At 29.7% G+C, this 21520-nt stretch overlaps 1 protein-coding gene across 4 annotated transcripts in view; it reads right to left on the bottom strand.

Moving 5' to 3' along the window:
- The window catches only part of unc-104 (kinesin family member unc-104), a 187472-nt gene that overhangs the window by 49071 nt on the left and 116881 nt on the right, over nt 1–21520 (bottom strand). For 2 of the 4 annotated variants that reach the window (XM_067278660.1, XM_067278677.1), the window contains exons 13-22: nt 19174–19339; nt 17563–17638; nt 14117–14196; nt 13488–13579; nt 12062–12202; nt 9678–9722; nt 5279–5363; nt 2906–2978; nt 2669–2783; nt 2445–2596 (exon numbers count right to left, since the gene is read on the bottom strand). In XM_067278660.1, coding sequence (XP_067134761.1) covers nt 2445–2596; nt 2669–2783; nt 2906–2978; nt 5279–5363; nt 9678–9722; nt 12062–12202; nt 13488–13579; nt 14117–14196; nt 17563–17638; nt 19174–19339 — 1025 coding nt within the window. Of the gene's footprint in view, nt 1–2444; nt 2784–2905; nt 2979–5278; nt 5364–9677; nt 9723–12061; nt 12203–13487; nt 13580–14116; nt 14197–17562; nt 17639–19173; nt 19340–21520 lie in introns of all 4 variants that reach the window. The other 2 variants (XM_067278651.1, XM_067278667.1) reach the window with 1 other exon arrangement.

Here is a 21520-nt window from a genome sequence, read left to right as displayed (position 1 = left end):
ACAACATCCAACATTAAAGTTTCTCAGCATTTAGGTAAAACACCTACGGAGACTTTAAAATTGCTAAGTAAGGTGTACGGCGATTCTACCATGGCGAAGTCGAAATGTTGGAGGTTGTTCTTGAAACTCCACTTTTATTATGTCACAGAACAAAGGTAACTATCTCTGGAAAAAACAGCAGCACTTGCGGTTTAGTCACATGGCATGGGTGAAATTAACCTGATCACGTAGAGGTGGTTTGGTAGAATCCATTTCATATGCTGTAACTTCAAATACATGCTTTTGTTGTCATTGATTACTGCAGTCCCTGAAATTTTGGATCCTACCACATATATAGATTTTCAATTCAATTAATAATAATCCAGTAAAATAATAAAGTTGCACATAACAAAGCTAAACTAAAATTCCAGAGGTTTGAACCTATATCATCTAACTTCAGTGCCTAGCATCTTAACCCTACAGCATGAAACTTCCAAAGACTAATAAGCTGAACAGTAAATTTTCAGAGACCTAATTTTTGGAAATGTTTGAGAAGTAGATCTTATTATTAGGACAAAGAACTGCTTGTGTTTAAGGCTATGTGCTCATAGGGTTTCATTCGAATCGGAGACCCAAGCATCTGGCCTTCCCCTTGTTAGCAATAACAATCATTTTTGGATAATTTTTTAATGAATAATTCCAAATAACACATTTGATCATAATATTTAACCCTTAGCCTGCCGTTTGCCACGCCCCCTTATTTTGTAAAACGGCCAAGGTCAAAATAGGTGAATCAGGCAATATTATTTTAAAAATTCACTAAAAATTAAATTATTATTTTATTCATATGAAAAAAATCACATATATTTATCAATATAGTTAGTTTTAAATACGACACATTTCGATAATGTTTGTTTGAAAAATTTATGAGAAAAAAATATATATATATGATAACTGACATTCAGACTTGAAAATTTGTTACTATTTGTCAAAATTAACATTGTCTGGTTACTTCATTCTTATTGTCACTAAGCCAATACGATGTACAATATTGTTCTGTACAATTTGATATAACATTTATGCATGTACGTTTATTCATTGTGAAATAATCGCACATTATATCAAACATTTGTTTGAAATCTGAACTTTATTCTGCTTTCAACTAATATAATGAACTAATATACTTTATTCATTTTATATCAAACAAGATTTATTTATTTTCGTAATAAACATATGATTACCAGTAGCAATAGATGTAACATTTGCTGATATTTTAGATTTAAAAAATAATTAAAAATTAAAAATTAAAAAAATATATAAAATATCGGAACTGAAGGTCATAACTTGAATATTTATGATGCATTAACATATTATAGCCGAATAAACTTATTATAGCATTAATGAACTTATTATAGTAATATTATTGTATGAATATGCTAAAAATAAAATAAAAAATTATCAGAAAATGAAAAATTAAGGAAAAAACATCGATAATTAAAATTTTTTACATCGACAAAACACCACCTGGACAAAAATATGTGAAACAGACGATAAACAAGACGATACCGTCAAGTACTGACATCTGTTGTCGATAAATTTTATAAAAATCGATTTTTAACAGGGTAACGATGAATCGGTACCCTGGCCGTTTTGCGAAACAGTTAGGGTAACGATAGATCGGTACCCTGGCCGGGAAAGGGTTAAACAGTGTTTCACAGGTTCTGTCATTTTTGTTTGAGTCTACTGAAAAGAAATGAAAGTGAAAAAAGTCATCCCAAAAATATTCCACAAATTTTCTCAGTTGACTAAAAATCTCCAATCTAGAAATGCTGGATGGCATTGCAAACAACTGCCTTTGGTTCTCAATGTCACTTCCTACTCTTTTGCCTGAGCTTGCCATGTTATATCATGAAATAGCTAGGGGAGTATATATTTTTCATTTCAAATGGATCAATCTGTAAGATTGGATCCTTGTTATGTGACACAGATCACTTCTGTCATGTGTTTTAGTTGGCAGAAAGTATACAAGTAGGATCAAATCATATTTACATTACAAATAAATTTGTTCACAAAACAGCAAAATGGGGGAATGCACACCATGCATTCTTGCCAAACAATCTCTCAAAATTCTCTCTAAGTACTTATTTTTTCATCTCAGTTTATTTGATTTAATAATTATGTTTTTACTTCATCATTTATAAGTTTTAAGTTTAGTGCATTTCATCATCAACAGTTAGAATTATTTGTTTGCTGTCAACTATAAACTTGACTTTAACCATATATTTAAATTTTTTTATATAAAATATTTATATACAATTTAAATAATATAATAATATATAAATAATATTTTAATACGTAATTAAATTAATTAAATTTAATATGTTACTTGCTGCACTGTAAATAAAGCTACTATATAATCTAATATATATAATTATACTACTATATAATCTAATATATATAATTACCTTTTTCTTAAGTTCGACACTGATAGCATTGGCTTCTTTTAAAAATATTGCACTTCCCCAGAGATCATCTCTTAATGAGGTAAATTGATGATATTTCCACTTCTGAAAAGCCCAGATAGCTAATTGGTACTGCCTGTCAGTCCATTCCGGTTCTGATAAAATATTCATATAATTAAATATATGATATTTATATTTAAACATAAAATAGTGGAAATTATTATAACCTAATATGTCTTCTTCAACAATTACATCATCTACAGTACAAGTACTATACATGCTGGACATCAGAGAATGTTCTTCAACTTGTTTTCGCAGACTTTCAATGCAAGCCTCGTAATTCTTTGAAAAAAAAGTAAAAATTTCTAATAATAATTTAGATTGTTTAAAAAAGTTTGTTTCTGTTTTGATCTTCAATCTATCAATATTCAAAACAGGAACAAAAAACAAAATCATTGAACAACCTTTCTTTCTTGTTGAAAAAACTGATCAGCTTCCTCTTTTTCTTTCTTAAATTGTTCTTCTAAAGCTATTAGCCTGTAATTACATAAATAAAATCACTAAATATTTGTAAATTTCAAACAAAAAAAAATAATTAAAGATCAAATTTTAATTTGAATAAACAATAATAAAACTGAAATATTCCAAAACAAATTTTGGAATATTTAAGTTTTATTTTCATAAAGTAGGATAAACAATACAGTTATTGGCCACTTAAGGAAATACAACAACAGGAAAAAACCTGTCAGATTTTTTTGCTACCTACTGACAGCAAACTTGTATTGATACTGCAATGAAATATTTCTTCATAGTTTTTATAGAACTCTTATTGCAGAGGTCTATATTTGAATTAATAAATTTCTGTACCATACTATGATGTTTGATTGTCATATCAACTCTCTTACATTTCATATATTGTTTTAGTTAACAATTTAAAAGTCATAATCTGTAATAAAATAAGTTATCTATACTGGCTACTGTTGAAAGATCATCAAAAGAATAAAATGAAAACAAGGTAAAATGTTAATGATAAGAAAACTGCAAAATGTAGATAGTACTGAATAAAAAAAAACTGATACTTTTAATCTAATGTTAGTTTTTCTCATTACTATCAATCAATCAATGAAAATGAATTATCAGAAGAGAGAAGACCTAAACTTTTCAATAAAATTTTGTATCCAGATAACTACTGTTTTATTACTGTAGGTACATTAAATAATTCAAATATGAATAGCTAAAATATTATGCAATTTTTAAATTGAACTTTCAAGAAGTAATATTTATCATATTTGAATCTTATGCTTATATATTTATTGGGTTAATATTCATTTTTTCAATTTGAAAATTAAGGACTCTTTTGGAAATAAATCAAGTAATAGTAAAATCAAGGTAAGTAAAAGAAAACAAAAAGTCTGTTTTCTTTTACTTGTGAAAATCTATTTAAAATTTCTATTTTTTAAATAATTTATTTTTGGAAATTTTTTATTTTAATTTGTTGAAAAACATAAGCTTAGAGTACAACCACAGCTTCTTAAAATGGCTAAAAATATTTGTAATTTATGGTTATTAAACCTAATTTTTGCTGGAACTGTGGAAAAAGGTGTGATTGTATTTTGAATTTCATGTACAAAATATTATATGCATAACTGGAACAAAAGTTTATATTCTAACTTTTACCAAAAGTATTTAGATATCATCATATTGCCAATACTGGCAATAATATACCTTTATATATACATATACACACATACAAAATTTTAGAATATAATTACATAAAACATACAAATTATAAAAAGAAATGAAAATGCAAGAAAATGTAAAGAAAACAGGAAACAAAAATTTTTATAACCATAACCTTATACACTTTTCCAGCAAAAGTTTAATCAAAAAAACATTTTTGACCCTGTTCAGAAGTCTGCCTCAGGTTAAAAAATGTATTAAATTACAAATTAAAAAAAAAAACTGAGTTCTAATGGCAGAATTATAATGCTCATTTTTAAATTTAGAAAATTTGAAACAAATGATTTATGTATTTCAAAAGTTTGACAAACAAATAATTTACATATTTAAAAAAAATATTAAAATGAATACATAAATTAAAATAAAATAATGTTTGTTAATAACATATGTAATTTATTTCAAGTCTAGCCTATGTTGTTTTCTCTTGCCTTGTCAGGTTATCAACTAAAGATTGCCATGCTTTAAATAATGTTTCCTTCTCCTTGTAATTAATGAATTCACTCTTTCTAGATGTCTGGAATATTTCAAATGCTTCCACTGATCATAACTTGTTTATGTCTAACACCTTTTTTAATAATTTTTCTTGGTCCCAACATGCTGGGACCAGAGTCAAAAATGTTTGTTTTGATTAAACTTTTGCTGGAAAAGTGTGTAAGGTGTAGTGTTATTGATTATGCAATAAAAATTTTAACTTATTTATTTAAAATTTCTAAAAGTAGACATATGCACATGCTTAACAATATATTCTTTCCGTAAGTGAAATAAAGAACTATGTGAATCATAAGATAAGTGAAGGGAAAGAACATAAAACTTAATAAAAAAATCTTTTTATCATTATTACTGTCTTGGCAAGATGGCAAAAGTATCTTTTTATCATTATTACTGTCAGGAAGATGACAAAAGTAAGTCACTACCGAATGCTGACTGACATAAGATCTAAATAAATCACTGTCCAGACAATATTGATTAAACATAAAAGCTAAAATTATTCTTCATGTAAATTAAATGTAGATATTTAATTTTCTCTTTTAATATAAATAATATTTAATTCTTTCTGTAGATACATATTAATATAAATAAAGATAAATCAAACATACTTTTTCTCCATATCTAATTTCAGATCAATGCCTTGTTTCTCCAGTAACTCCAACTGAGCAAAACTCCAATCAACAGGCTCATTTTCTGCAAAAGAATTTACATGGATTCATTAATAGTATGATATTTTATTTATGACTAATTTTATTAATATTAAAATATCTTTTTTTTAAATATCATAGAGAATCAGTTTTTAAATCTATTTCCATACAATAAAAACCAAATGACAGTTTATTGCATCTGAAAAATGTATATGAAAAGGTGATATTAAGAGATATTTTAAAATTTTATTACAGATCTTTATAAATCACTTCCCCAAAACGTCATCAAAAGTTTAACTTAGGCATAACTATATACAGCAACTACAAAATACAGGAATAGTAAAATACATATTTGTAATTGAAAGGCTCAATTGCAAGGTCAAAAAAGTTTTTTTTCAAAAAAAGAAAAAAAAATAGAAATAAGAAATCAAAAAATAGGAGAAAATAAGACTGCAAATGCAAAAAAAATAATGACAAAATGATAAAATGAAGAAAATAACTAATTTCATCTATTCATTAAAAATAACAACAAATGTATATCAGTATAATTAAAGCAAGAATGTCAGAAAATAGATATGCCTTTATTAATTACATGTTCTTTTTAGACAAAGAAACAAGTTCAAAAACAAAAAATGATAAAATACTATCAATAACTTTATTACAGATACTTCTTATTTAAAATTTGAAGAATAGTACAATTGACAAATGCATAACATTTCTAATTGGATAACTATAAATGATTCAATTTGCCTTTAGTACTAAATAGCTCTTCAACAATTCTTGAATGTCTTTTGACCAATCTTAACCAATTCTTACACTTATATAGTTTTTTTTTTTTTTTAAAGTTTCCTGTAATCTTTCAAAAAACACACTTATGTAAAACCAGTTAACCGGAGTGGTAGAATTACAAAGAACGCTAATGTTTTCAAAGCCCCGTCTGGGCTCTTCTTCAGGCTTTATAGTAAAAAGAGAAGCTGTACATTGAGAATTGAATAGTTTTCTTTTGAAAAAAACCATCATTCGAATTACACCATGTGGAAACCTTCCAATAGATTTAAATGAAAATAAGCGATGATTTGTGTAAAGAGCATGCGCCTCTTAATGATGTTGATGGTAATATTTTAAAAATTATCCTCTAGCAGGATCTGCCATGTTGTTGAAAGGGCTTTCTCTTCTTTAAAATTGATGCATGTAGTGCTACATCCTGCTCTGAATATTTCTATAGCTTCTAAGAATTTGAGATGTTCTGGGTAGTTGATAGTGAGGATAATGTGGGCTGCGTTAAAGTCCGCTGTGATATCCTGATCGGTGGCATGTGTTGAGAGCCGTTGTAGACCTGTTGTGAAGTATGTCTGCCTTATGTTCTTTAATCCTTATCCCCAATGTACATTTGGTGGAGCCAATATAAACCATATCTCTGTTGAATCTGTGGTCTCTGAGAGAGATGGTGTATATTCCCGGAAGTCTTACTGGGTTCAGAGGATCTTTTCTGTTGTGCAGTATTTGGAAAATGGTCTGGCATCTTCTGTATGCTATATGGACATGACGTCTTTTCATTATCATATTATATAACGATTTTAAATGTGGATTAAATGTGATAGGGATCCGTTCTGTATTCTCTTCTTGGATATTTAAGCATCTCTCCGTTGGATTGTTGCATGCTTCCTGGCTGATTCTATACAGTCTACATAATCCACTTACAAGGTTGGTGTATCTGTGGTCTACTGCTATTTCTTCTATATGTTTGATCTCTTGATTCACTGCCTGAAAAGAGAATGAGTGCATAAAGGCTCTCCTAACCAAAGCCCTGAAGGCTGCTACTTTATACTGAAATAGATCACAGGATCCTATCAGAATATACATGGAGGTGGTATTAGTTTTACGATACACCGAAGTATGTATGTTCGGCCCTTCAAAAGGGATATCGATATCTAAGAAAAGAATTTTTGAGTTACTATGTTGCTATACCTCAATTACCAGACCATAAGGATTTTCATTCATCGCAGTAACAAATTGATCTAGATTCGGTTCTGTCCTCCACAGGATGATGACGTCATCAATGTATTGTTTATAGAGCGTCATATTGGGTAGAAAGTTAGTGAGAGTGGTGTTTTCTAACATTCTGACTACCATTTCACATAGATCCCCTGACACAGAGCTTCCTATGGAAACACCTTTACTTTGAGAGTGATCAAAGTATTGGCCATCTTTGATTTTCAAAATCTTATAAAAATTTACAATAATATTTTGTATTATGTTTTATTTAAAAAACGAAAATTACCTTCTAAGTTAGAAGTTTGATCTAAGTGCATTTTTTCTTTAAATTTTCAACTCAATTCAAAGGCATTTTTTTGTAAGCAGTTTCCAACAAACTTTAATAAATTTTTTCTATTTGTGAAAATTTCTACATAATTCAAAGGTAATTTTAATATATATTTTACACAGCATTATTAATGTTATGATTCTGGAGGTTGCAGAACGTATTAAATTACTTTTAAAAATGAAAAATAATTATATCATTCGATTTCAAGATATTTTGTATTTTAAAAATAATTAATTATATCCCTGAATCCCGAGAAACAGTTCACTTTTTCCCTAAAATCCCAGGACAAGCAAAAGACCAGGAAATGAGAAATCCTAATCCATACATACAGAAAAAACTGAATCTTTTGCATATCTTGACATTTCAAGGTGTCTCAAGACCAATAATGTAAAAATTTGGGAGGGGTAATTGTTTGACTGATTGCTACACTTTCTCTTTGTTATATATAACAGCTGGGGAAGTAAAAATTATCAAATACATATTTATACATTGACTGTGTCATTACTTAGAGGAGTCTTTTAGCTTTGGAATAAAAATGCTACATTCTATCTTTATTAGAACTCTATTAATTCTATTTATTGAATCTTTCAGTCTGAGGTCACGTAATGACATCACAATTCCCAGGCTTATTTTGGTAACAAGTCTGCCGCTGGTCAGAGTCAGTAGATTTTTACACAACTCCACAGTGCTGCAAAAAATGAATACAGTGCAACAAGTAATAAAAAAATTAGGAAAAGTAAGATGTTCATAAAAAATAAGAATTCTGCACATCCTGCAATTATTTACTCTGAATTTATTACATTATACATTCAAACATCGAAAAATTAAAGATACCTGTTTAATATCTCATAGTTCCACTTTTTGCATGGATGACAGCCTAAACTTGCTTGCATAGATCACAAGGGCATGAAAGCATTCTGCAGGAATCTTCAACCATACATTTTGAACATAAATGATCAGTCAATAATATTGGATGGTAGAAGATCTGATCATTCTACAAACCATTTGGCATTTGGCACAGGATTCAAGTCTCAAAAGTGAAGAGACCAAGCAATGATTTAAAATTCGCTTGAATAAAGCTCCAACCAGTTCTGAGTCTAATAAACTGTGTGGGGAATATTGTCCTTCTGAAACAGACCTGCCATCAAGGAAGATAACAATAGAAGGATGTAGGGGGATCGATTGAAACATCAACATATCTCTGACCATTTGAGGTAGAACCAAGATCAACCAAAGGTCCTATGCAACTTCAACAGAACATGCTCCATACATTGTCACCACCAAACTAAGTTGTTCCAACCTAGTATGAGGGATCCATTGCTTCATGAAGTTTAGATATACCTTCACTCTGCCACTTGCTTAAAACAACTGGAACTAAGGTTCATTTGACTACACTACATGCTTCCAGTCCTCAAGCATCCAGTTGTGATGGTTCTTTTCTCATGTAAATCAAACTCTTCTGTGTAGAACTGTAAACAATGATACATGATATGAATGATGACTGTTATAAAACAGAGCAGAATGTTGCTCTGTTGTCATGACTGCTGTATTGTTTATATGCTGACATTCACTGAGGCACTAGAGTTGAAATATGATATGTTGAATTGCAGAATTTCTTGGTGGACTGCACAGATAATTTTCCCATTCATTGATTTTCTTTTTGTAACTAGAGTAATTTTGCAACTGCTTTTGTTATGATATCATGTACTCAAAATATATTCTATCACGTGAGAAAATTAAGTAGAAGCCACTTCCAAAATGAAGTTGCCAGCCTTCTAGCACCAACAATTTGACTTCAGTCAAATGCACTTAAATTAGCGTTTTCCCTATTGTACAGGAATGCAACTCTGAATAATGTTATAAACGACCATCTGCACTTCCACATGCACGTAGGATGAATACAATTTGCATAAGAAAGATAATGGGCAACTAACCAGTCTCTGAGTCAAATATCTCTAATTTTTTGATGGTTGAGTATATTAATATGTTTACATATAAATACTTATATATGTATATAAAAATAAACATGATACTCACTGTTTGATATTTCAGTTGGAGATTTTCTCTCTCTGCTTTCTCTTGCTATAATTTATAAAAAAATAAAGCATTTTAGATATATTATATTTGATTTTATATTATAATATCATACAATTATAAAAGAATTCTCTAATATAAAATCACATATATAATAATACACAATTTTTTTTATTTTAAAACAACAGCTTCCAACCTTTTTTCGTTGGCGTAACCCCATGGCATTTCCAACTTCCCAACAAGCAATACATGTGCAAATCTCGCACTGCCTGTTTATAGAGTGTGTTGCCATTTTGAATTTTATTTTGACTCGGTTCTCGGTCCTCTGAGTACCTAAAAGTCTGGTTTTTTTTTTTATTCGTGCATAATTTGGGCACCTAATACTCTGTGCCAAATTGCAACTTCTGACATGTACTCCTTCATATCACTAAGCTGGTAACTCAGCAGGCAGTACGATTTTATAAACAAGACATAGTCTTGTCAATAAAAAATTAATAAAAATACTAAATAAGTAATAAAAAAAAATACCGCTTGTAGAGAAAATCTGGAGAAACTAGCAATGTCCTTTTCCTTGCTAACATTAAAAAATACTTTTTATAAACAAAAAAATACTTTTTCAAACAACACGTGGGGATACTGTTGAGAGATAATAATAATAATAACAACATACCACACCATCAAAAGTTCGTAGCATAATCACTAATCATGCATAATGGTATCCCCACTATCATTGACTGACTGCACAACATTTATTCATCTGTTGCATTGTATAATCGGCAGCATAAGTTTTTATTTCTATTTTTTCATTTTGAAATGTATAATAAAGTTTGTGACTGTTGCAAGGAACATTTTTTACCTAATAATTTTTTAATACTGTTAATTTATGATACATAATATATTATTTTTTCTGCACCCCCTAAGCAACCTATTGAGTACCCCGAGTTGGAAATCACTGTTTTAAAATATTGTTGATATTGAAAATTCAAGTTTTAATAAAGACAAAAAATTGTAAAGAAATGCTTTTTATTCACTAACTGCACTAAAAAAAGTAAAAAATAAGATTTCTTCTGCTTTCACAGTATTCTTGGTATTCTTCTTCTTCTTCCTCAGCTTTTCCCACTCTATGTAGGGTCGCTGTTTCTGATGAGTTGCCTCCACTGCTCCCTGTCTTGGGCTGCCTCCACATTCAGATGCCTCCCTCTCAAGTCCTCCGCCACAAGATCCATCCACCGTCTCCGCGGTCGTCCCCGCCTCCTCCTCCCCCTCACTGACATCTGCATAACCCTTCTTCCCACATACTCTTCTTCTCTTCGTACCACATGACCAAACCACTTCAACCTTGCCTCCTGTATCTTTGCTTCTATGTTCGTAACTTTCACAGTCCCTCTCACACATTCATTTCGAATGTGATCCCTTCTCGTAACCCCACACATCCAGCGGAGCATCCTCATCTCTGCCACCTCCATCCTTTTGACATGGGTTTTCCTCAAGCTCACAGTCTCAATAGCATACAGCATAGCTGGTCTCACCACCACCCGATAAACTTTCCCTTTCAACCTAAGCGGCACCCTCTTATCACATAACACACCTGACATATCCCTCCAATTCCTCCAGCCAGCCTGAATCCTGCCTGTCACCTCCTTATCCACACCTCCATCCTCCGCCACAGTTGACCCCAGGTACTTAAAGGTATTGACTCTGCGAAATACGTCTCCCCTCAACTCCAGATCCCTCTCCCGGGCACCATCCACCTCCCCACTACACATATACACTGTTTTACTCCTACTCACCCTCAAGCCCCTCCCTTCCAACGTGCCCAACCACCTTTCCAATTTAACCCTCAGCTCCTCTTTAGTCTCGGCGCACAGAACGATATCATCTGCATACAACATGGTCCAAGGCGCCTCTTCTCTGACCCCGTCCGTGATCACCTCCATCAGCATGTTAAACAAGAAGGGGCTCAGTGCTGACCCCTGATGTAAACCAACTCCCACCTTGAAGCACCGGGACACTCCAACACAGCTCCTAACCTTGGTATTATGCAACCAAAACTAAAAGCATTATGGGGTGCTCATGAGAAATCCATAAAAATTATACTTTCTGCCAATTTTCAGAGACCTTGAATAAAACTTGATAAGCATGTAGCCCTAATCACAAACTGCTCCTTATCCAAATAATAGGACCCACTTCTCAAGTGTTTCTGAAAAATGGACCCCTAAAAGTTGAGAAGTTTTACATAATAAACATAGTAAAAGCAATAAAAACTACTGATTTCATGTATTCTATAGTCATTACATAAATAAGGATTATTTCCAATAATTTTTTCATTAAAAACCAAATATGTCTTAAACTACAAATGTAATTACTATTAAATTAGAAACTCTTACCTTGTTCAGGATGTTGAAATCTAAAAACATGATATTTTCCAAGTATAACTCTAGAACCTGTACGCAATACCAAAGGTTCTGACACTTCCCGACCATTAACATAACACATGGCATCATTACAAGGACAGAGAGTTACTATTCCTGTAATTATTAATTTAACAATAAATTAAATTAATGATCATTAAAGTTTATTTCAAAAGATTTAAAAATTTTATACTTTTATTTACAAAATTGCACTAGTTAAGAATAATCAAAATTTTATTTATCATATATGGAATGAATACAGATTTTAATCAAACAATAAAAAAATATATATAAAAGATTATAGAAAGCCTTGCATAAACACTTTTGTAAAAAAACATAAATAAATAAATAAATAAAAAATTAGTATCAAAATTCCACCAAAATGGCATGTTTGGTGCTACAAGCAATGAAAAGGCAGTTTCATTTCAGGGGACATTTAAAAAATGTGGTTTATCAAGGATACATAACAAATTTGACAGTTTGAAAGACAATATCACATTATATGTAAGACTCCCAGAAGATGAATTACAGTTGACTATTGAACACACTGGTCATTGCCTTCAGATTTAACACCTTTACAATAGAACCAACATTGACAAGTATTCCCTGCATCATGAGGTCTCTTTTACAGCATGAATCATACAAATAAAATGTTTGTTGCTTGCAATGTCAATAATAAGTTCTGGTACTAATCTTTCTTTTATGAAAATCTCTTCTGCATATCCTAAATATGATTGCATTTGGACTGCTAAATATCTCTCTAGACCAGGTTTCTCAACAGAATTGCTATTGACACTAGGGATTGATGGAAGTTTGAGAGTCAAAAAAATTTTGTAAGTATAAAAAATTTATTAAAAGATATTAAAAAATTTTACATATTTTTTCTCAAATAAATTTAGGAAGATAAATTTTAAAAATTATGTAGAAGGGCTATTACATATATATAATATTGAAGAGGGTTAAATGAAAAAATTTTTCTTAAAAGGGTTCAATACATGACAAATGTTGGAAACTCCTGCTATAGACAGTGTTGAGTAAGGGTCTTTTAATTACAATTATCCAATACATTCAATAACAATGATAGTATTAATTTTTATCGAACAATATGCTTATAACAACAAACGCAGATAATTTAGGAGTCAGTAAATTATATTATTTACATAAAGAAACAATTAGCAAATGTTCAAAAATCAATAGACACATGAACAAACTATGAAAACTTAGAAATTTTATTTAATTAAATTAAACAGTTTTCAAATATTGATGATTGGTTCATGTAATTGTTGGATTTTGGAAAATTGTTGTTAATTACTCCTTTATCTAAATTATAAGATTCAATCAGTCTATGAAAAATTCATAATAAAGTGCATTCTTGTTTAATACAATAATTATATTTAATTACCTTCTTGATTTTCAAAAATACAATGTTCATTCATTATATGTGATCCATTTAATTTTATATCTTGAGGAACATTAGTTTCGGGTCGTCCAACTCTGAAAAGGTTTAGAAAAATATTATTTAAATGAAATTTTTACAATTAGAACATAAACTTTCTCTAAAATCAATTAACAGTTATTTATATTATATAGCTGTTTGAATACATAAAAAATTAATATAATAAAATTTTTTCAATATTTATAAATGAAATTTTGACATTATGCTGAGCAACACTGTCACTAGAATATCTCATGCCTGTGTTCAAGTCCAAATTTTTGTTTCATTATAAATTAATGCAAAAATATACTGTGAATTCTTATTTTTGATCACCAACAAAACTCCTTTGAATTTTATTTGGATAGTATGAACACCTGGAAATGTTATATACTAGTCCTTAAATTACAAATAAATTCCAATTATTTTAATTTGAAGATATTTGTTGAGAGGTTTTGTTGTTCCTTCATACAAATAGAAATATTTTCTAACTAAAATAACATTAATTAGGAAAGGAAAATAATCATCTATCAAAAAACATAGCAGCAGTAACATTGTAGTAGCAAATAATAGCTTTAATAAATAGAAATAATAATTACCTTGTTATTCCATCTTTAATATAATATATTAAACATTCTGACATTAATGGATCTTCATTCAAATTAACAAGATGGGGAGTCTAAAATTAATAACAAATTATGAAACTATTTATAGATAATATAAGTGGTGTTAAATATTTTATTTTATGTTATAGAAAAGCATATCTCATAATTTTAATTGTTGAGTTCTAGCTTATTAACACCCTCTATAAATCATAATTTTCAGAGTATTTCTGAAAACTACAGAAATAATATCATTTTTATTGCATTTAATAAATAATAACACAAAATATAGAAAACATGAAATGGATTTCAATTCAAAAATTGCAAATTGGATTGCAAAAGCATCCAGTTTATACAATCAAATTCGATTAAATAATAATCCTTGGGTCACAAGATAAACTCATGGTCCAAGCGTTACTGTTCACAAATAAATCTGATTGGTATCAAGTGTTAACAAATATTAGATGTTTGAAAAATAACGCTGTATTTCTTTAATTTTATATTAGACATGGTCTGACAAGTTGTACCATATTTATTAGTTACAGTTCTTCAGTTCAGTGCAGATATTTTTCTTTTATTGCCTGAAATATTATTAGTTCTCACATTTCAAGTTTTCAATGACATTAAATGGCCCTGGCCCAAATGGTACCAGTCTGTGTACAGTTGCTCTGTGTATGCAGTTATTTTCTTATACTTTTGTGAAAGGTGCCATGTTATGTATGTCTGGATAAAGAGTAATTATACTCAGCTACTTCTAAAAGTTTGCTTATCATGAAACTTACATACACACTGCAGCATCTGTGTTACTGCTACACAAAGAAAGAGAATTACAATCATATATTATCTTGCAATTATTGTTTGTTCCCAGAAATCTGATAGATGACATTGACCTTCCATCGTCAATGTATCCACATTGGTGATGGAAGGTCAATGTCTTCACTAGATCTATTAGATTGTCCTCTTTTGCTGTTGTCCCTGGGCACTCTCTCTTACAAGGAACTTTCTCTTCCCATTCTCTGTCTGAACTGAAACATCAAACTTTTTTCTGAACTCTGTCAGAAAACTTTCAACTCTGGTCTAGTTAATTTTTTCATTGGCATGCCCTGGACAGTCAGTCCATTTCCACCCAATCCGGAATGGCTTCAGGAATTCAGGTGATAAATAACTGATTTTTACAAGGGAATATATCTATTGTGGGTGTTAGGTGTTTAACAGCTAACTATTGATAGTAATGTGATACCCTTTAGTTGTAACATTATACTTTGCCTATGGTAGAAACAGAAGTCACTGCTAGTATCTCATATAATAAAATTTAAAACTGTACATTTTAAAAATAATATTTAATGTTACTGATATGGATAAAAGTGAGGAACATTTATGACACTGCTTACTCCACAAATATCAGAATAATCATAATGCAACAACATTAGCTAAAAACTTGTGTGCAGGGCCGGATTTACCAATCCAGGGGCCCTGGGCACAAATTCGGTGGGGGCCCCCCTTTATGAGTAGGCAAATTTGATGATTTAGAAAATTTACACAAAATACTGTACTTTCAACTAGATTTCAACTATGAAGTTGTAAATTTCATTTAAAAATAAGGTTATTGTAAACATACATATATTTTACGGTGTAAAACTAATTATTTTAATTTAATTGAAAAATACCTATGTAAAATTTTTTCCCAAAATTTTCTGATGTTTCATAGGTTTTTTCCCGGGTTTGGTTTTCTTTGCCTGTGGCCCTCATGATTAGGCCACACTAGGCTGTCGCAGTAATAGAAAAAAAAAATTATGTTTAAACATAGTTTTGTGGGGGCCCCTATTCTGTGGGGGCCCTGGGCACTGGCCCCAAATGTCCTTATGTAAATCCGGCCCTGCTTGTGTGAAGTGTTTGGTGAAGAAGCCATAAATGTTAAAAGTGCAAAAAGTAGTTTGTAAATTTTTTTAGTGGCAACTTTAATATTACTGATGAATCACAATCAGATCACACTTCAGACTCAGTCAGAATTAAAGCATTAATTGAATTTAATCCAAGAATAATATGTCAGGAAATTGAATTATTGATAAAAATAACACATTCAATGGTTTTTGAACACTAAAAATACTGGGTAAAATGATTTGAGTTGTGGACAGCCCATCAGTTAACCTGTGCACACAAATAAGTGTATATTAGTCTCAATTGCTTTTTAATAGACAAAACCATACCCTATGGATTGAACAGAAACAGGAGATAAAAAATGGGTTCTGTAGGCAAATATTACCTGTAAAAGACATTATCACCAAAACAACTACCATTACCAACAGCAAAAAAATTGGAAAAGACTCTTGCACAACTTTCCCAGCACCTGCATGTAGGTACAGATCCTACTTTTATACATCCTTAAAGATTTCTAAAATTAGTTTAATAATTCTAAATAACTTAATTCAAGTTTCAAAGGTTACAAACAAAACGGTACTTTTGGCCCGGAAAAATTTTTTTTTTTTTTGCATCTTTGGAATGTTTTCTAAGTCTCCAAATTTTTTGAAAAATTTTTACCCGCGCGAAAAAATTTTATTGCGATTTTAATTAACCTTTAATGACGCACGATTAACGCTCAATTGTTTAAATATGAAATTTTTTTATAAAACTTCATTCATCCTTCTAAAGTTCTAGAGCGCCGATTTTACTTCGGTAAAGTTATTTAAAGCTATTTTCTGTTGTCAAAAACAACATCCAATAGTTTTTAATTTTTTTAATTAATAGATTTTATTATATATACGTTTAATTAAGTCGGGGGAATCGAAAATTTCAATTAAAATCGTAATTTTAAAAAAATATTTAGAAATATACTGCCATCTAGTATTCACCCTACTTTTTACCCTTCTCCTCCCGAGAGTTTCATGAGAATGTCCCGCGAAACACGACACCAGCTGTTCTCAAGGTCATCCAGCTGTGTAAACAATGACTCATCAGTGTCAAGTTTCGCACTAAGGCGAGAAAAAGGAAATTGTACTTTGAAGCTTTTTCTTCAAAATTAACACATTTCTTTCGTTTTTTTTCAGTTTTAAATATTTTTTCTTGCTAATTTCCCAGCACCTGCATGTAGGTACAGATCCTACTTTTATACATCCTTAAAGATTTCTAAAATTAGTTTAATAATTCTAAATAACTTAATTATTTAAAGTTATCAAAGGAAAGTTAACATGTCTATGTTAAATAATATTTGGGATGGTTAGACATTAATTTTATAGTAAAAAAACTTCAATACAATTTGCAAATCTCAGATTTTTTTATGACCAAACAAATATTCAAGTTAATTAGTGATAAATTAATAAATATTTAACTCTTCTAAAAATTTATTTATGAAATGTTTTCAGTTAATTAATTAATTAATTTTTAAGTCTATTTACTAATGGAGCTAAAGATAAATGTACAACACAATCAAAGACTTCATCATATACCTTATTTGGAGAGAAAACACCAACAGTATCTCCATCTTCCCTGAGTGCAACTCCCATTTCAGCAAATACTGCTTCTCTATGAAATAAAATAAAAAACTGCATTATTTAATATACCATACAAAAATCCTTTATAGAAACATTCACTATTTTATTCTACAAATTATTTATAAAAAAGTCTGTTTTAATCCAGAATACATTCACAACTTTCTTATGATACTCATAAGTTGTGAACATATTCCTGATTGCAATAGATTTGATTATATGACAAACGTGAATTTACTGTTTGACAGTCTTAATTCAGAGCACCAGTAGGTTTCCTGCACTTATGATATAAAGTCTGCAGTAGTGAATTAGTTTCTAAATCATTGTATATATTTTGTATATTTTACTGTTAATATACTACTTGGTTTGTAATTTATTTATAATTACAAGTATAATAATTGGAATGCATGCATGCAGTTTCTGTTTTTTTTTTTTTTTTTAACTGAGAAAAGGTTAGGAATTAATCCAAAAATATTTATTAAATGTGAAAATTCAGTGCTGGAGTGAAGTAAAGGTTGTTTATTTGTGTTAAATTTGGTATTCTAGTTTATTTTCAACTATTTTATACTTGTGTACAAATTATATTTATGTTTTATATATCAATTTGAAACTTATTTAATGTAGATTAACCCTATTACATCTATTTTACTGTTTAATTCATTTAAAGTAATTAGAAGTGAAAATATGGCCAATCTCACTCTTGCCACCACTGCACTCCCTCCCTTCCATTCCAGCAATTGAGCTTACCTTGTCCAGTGAAAATAATTTTAAGTGACATTATTTCAATTATTTTTAATTAGTTCTTAATTTTATGTTATTAACAGAAAGGTTATTGTAAATTAAATTTTGTCAGGATGACTGATGTCATTTCTTTTGAATAAAATGGCAACTAAACAAATAAAGGTCTTATAGCCAGGCTTAATTAAATGTCATCAACTAAATATACATATGGAAATGAATACCTAATAGAGCATTTACACAAAAAATGTATTCAGAGAAATTTTATAAATTTTATTTATATAAATTTAGTTGATTCTTTATTTTCCTTATTTATTTCTAATTTAACAACAAATTTTTTACAGCAAATATGTTGACAGATAAGACTAGTTTTTAATGATTCTAACATAGAACTTCTAACAGTTCTTAACAGACATTCTAAAATTTAAAACAATTGTAAAGGACAATATACTTCCCCTACCAGTAGCATTTGAGTCTTAAACAAGAAGAATTATTTTGAAATTTAGTGCTGTTAACCAGGTATGTATTGTAAATTGTGTGTTTTACTATTATGACTACTAACTACTATGACCAAAAAAATAATGTGCAAAAAGGTTTTACTATTTTTATAGAAAAAGATATAAAATAAAAGACATAAAAGATTTGTTAACACTGTAATATCATAAGTTTGCCACGAAAATTATTAATTCTGCAAACTTTTGAAGTATAATTTAAATTTAAATTGTTGCATCCTTTTTGGTGCAGTTTCCTGAGAGACATATAAATGATATTCTACTGAATTTTATATTATTTCATTATGCATATTATTATTTAAAATTTTAAATATCATACCTGTGGACTTTAATAGCTTCTGTTTTTTTCAGTTTTTCTTCCCATGTTTCATTCAACTCAGCAATTAACTTTTCTGATTCCTGTAATTGCTCAATAGCATTCTCTCCAGCTGGTGATACAATCTGTTTTTGTTTCTTGTTATTTATTTCCATATTATTTATTTCATCTATATTAAAAAATAATTAAAAAGAAAAATAAATTTTTAAAAATAATATTTATCTTTGTATTTCACTCTCCTTATAAGAATTGCAGACTGCAATTTACAGAAAAGAATAGACTAATATATTTTAAAAAGAAATGAAAATTTCATCAATTTTTTTGAATACATAAATTACAGTTAATAATGAAATATATTGAATGTTTTGCTGTTATATCAATTTAGATTAATTTTATAATTTAATTTTAATTATATTTTGAAATGGATCAAGAATTATTATCAATGTTTAAAATTTAGTTTATGTTAAAAGTTGATTGTTTGACAAGAATAGGAAAGCTCTGCTGATATAAAAATGGATGCAGAATGAATCCAATAAGTACAAATTATATTGGAATAATGATAATGAAAATGTGAGAAAATTAAAAAAAACTTAGAAAGAATTCTAAAATGAACTCCAAAATCAATAGGTTTAATACATTCCAAAATGTATTACAGATAGATTGCTAAGTAATGTTACATGCAAGTAATATACACTAGTTGGATAAAAGTATTTTGGACACTGATAAAAAGGAACAAGTGCTATTTATAATATATCCTAACAAAAGTTCAAAAAGTTTCTTTTGCTCATTTTACAATCAGATGGAGCTATTTTGATCATTTGCATAATTTTGTACACTTCTGCAAAATATCTGTCAAAATACCATGTAGAAGAAAGCTCAGTGATTTTCAGTGTGACATTATTATTGGATATTATTGCAGTATCAAGTCTATATATGTCTGTTTATTTCCAGACTTCTGAAAATTCCAAAATCCACTGTAGCAGATGTTATTTTCCAATGAAAAGAAACTGGGGCATTTAGATCTGAACACCAAACAGGATGGTCTTGGAAACTCACTGACCTTGGAAAAAGAGCATTAGTACAAATTGTGAATAAAAAATGCCTGTCAGTTGCTCCTAGCATTGCCAATGAACTTTCAGCAAGTACAAATGTAGCAATCAATGAAAAAACTGGTCAGTAACTGCAGTTATCATGGCAATGCAATCACAATTCAATGCAAGTCTCCAATGGTATAAACAATGATGTTTCTAGGTCAAAGATGACTGAAAGAAAATCATGTGGATTGACAAATTGCACTTCACACTTTACCAGTCTGATGGATGAGTTTGGGTTTGTTGCTTGCCTGGAGAACAGTTCAGACTATGCTGTTCCCATATTAAAATGTAGTGGAGGATCAGTGTTGATTTGGGGCTGTTTCTGTTAAAAAAAAAAAAAATCTGAGTCTTTTAGTTCTGGTGCCTACAACATAAATGCCAATGTTTACTAAGACATTCTGGACAATTTGGCACCACCTGTGATGTAGAAGTAAGTACTTCAGTATAGCTCCCTGTACGACTGAGTGTCATGCCACACTGCATGCTGTGGCATGACCCAGGTGTGGTTTCAAGAGCAGAACGCCCAACTTTTGGATTGGCCTGCTCAGAATCTCAACCTTAGTCCAAATGAACATCTTTGGGATGAGTTGGAATGTCACATTAGATCTCATCAGATATGACCTTCTTCGATTGCTGTGATCGTGGTTACTTTGCAAGATGAATGGAGAAACAGTCCTGTTGATACTTACCAGAACTTAATGGAAAATACCAAGAGAGTTAAAGCAGTCTTTAAGGCAAAAGGCAGACCAATCATGTACTAAATTCAGCAAATACATAGCAATTTTCCTTCTCTACAAAAATGTCCAAATACTTTTGTCCACCTAATGTAAACTGTGATTTTATTCTTTCTTTGTAGCATAATTTAATATAAAATTTATAGGAACATAGGATTATATTAGGATTTTTAAAAACAATTTGAATTCTTTCACTCTCTGCAACAACAATGTAAGAATATTCAGGGCAGCTTGTAATAAAAGAGTAGAAAACTCCATTAAACTGTTTCTACCAAGAATTTTACAATCCTCAAGTCTACACCACTCAACCAACCAAATTTTACACTTAAAAGTGTTTTATCATCGTGTTTTTATGTTTTAAAATAGTTGAAAATTCCTGGTAAATAGTTTTAAAAATTTTTCTTATTTTATTGTTTCATTTTTGTAGTTTAAATTAATTAAATGTACTGTACATTATTTATTTATCAATATATCAGAAGCTGTTATCCATGAAACAACTTCAAACAATTTTTCAAAAATCAA

Source organism: Centruroides vittatus, unplaced genomic scaffold, assembly GCF_030686945.1.
Source record: "Centruroides vittatus isolate TY-2023 unplaced genomic scaffold, ASM3068694v2 contig_1168, whole genome shotgun sequence".
In the NCBI taxonomy this organism is placed as follows: Eukaryota; Metazoa; Arthropoda; class Arachnida; order Scorpiones; family Buthidae; genus Centruroides; species Centruroides vittatus.
Note: the sequence above shows the minus strand (reverse complement) of the source record. Positions and strands in the feature narration are given on the sequence as shown.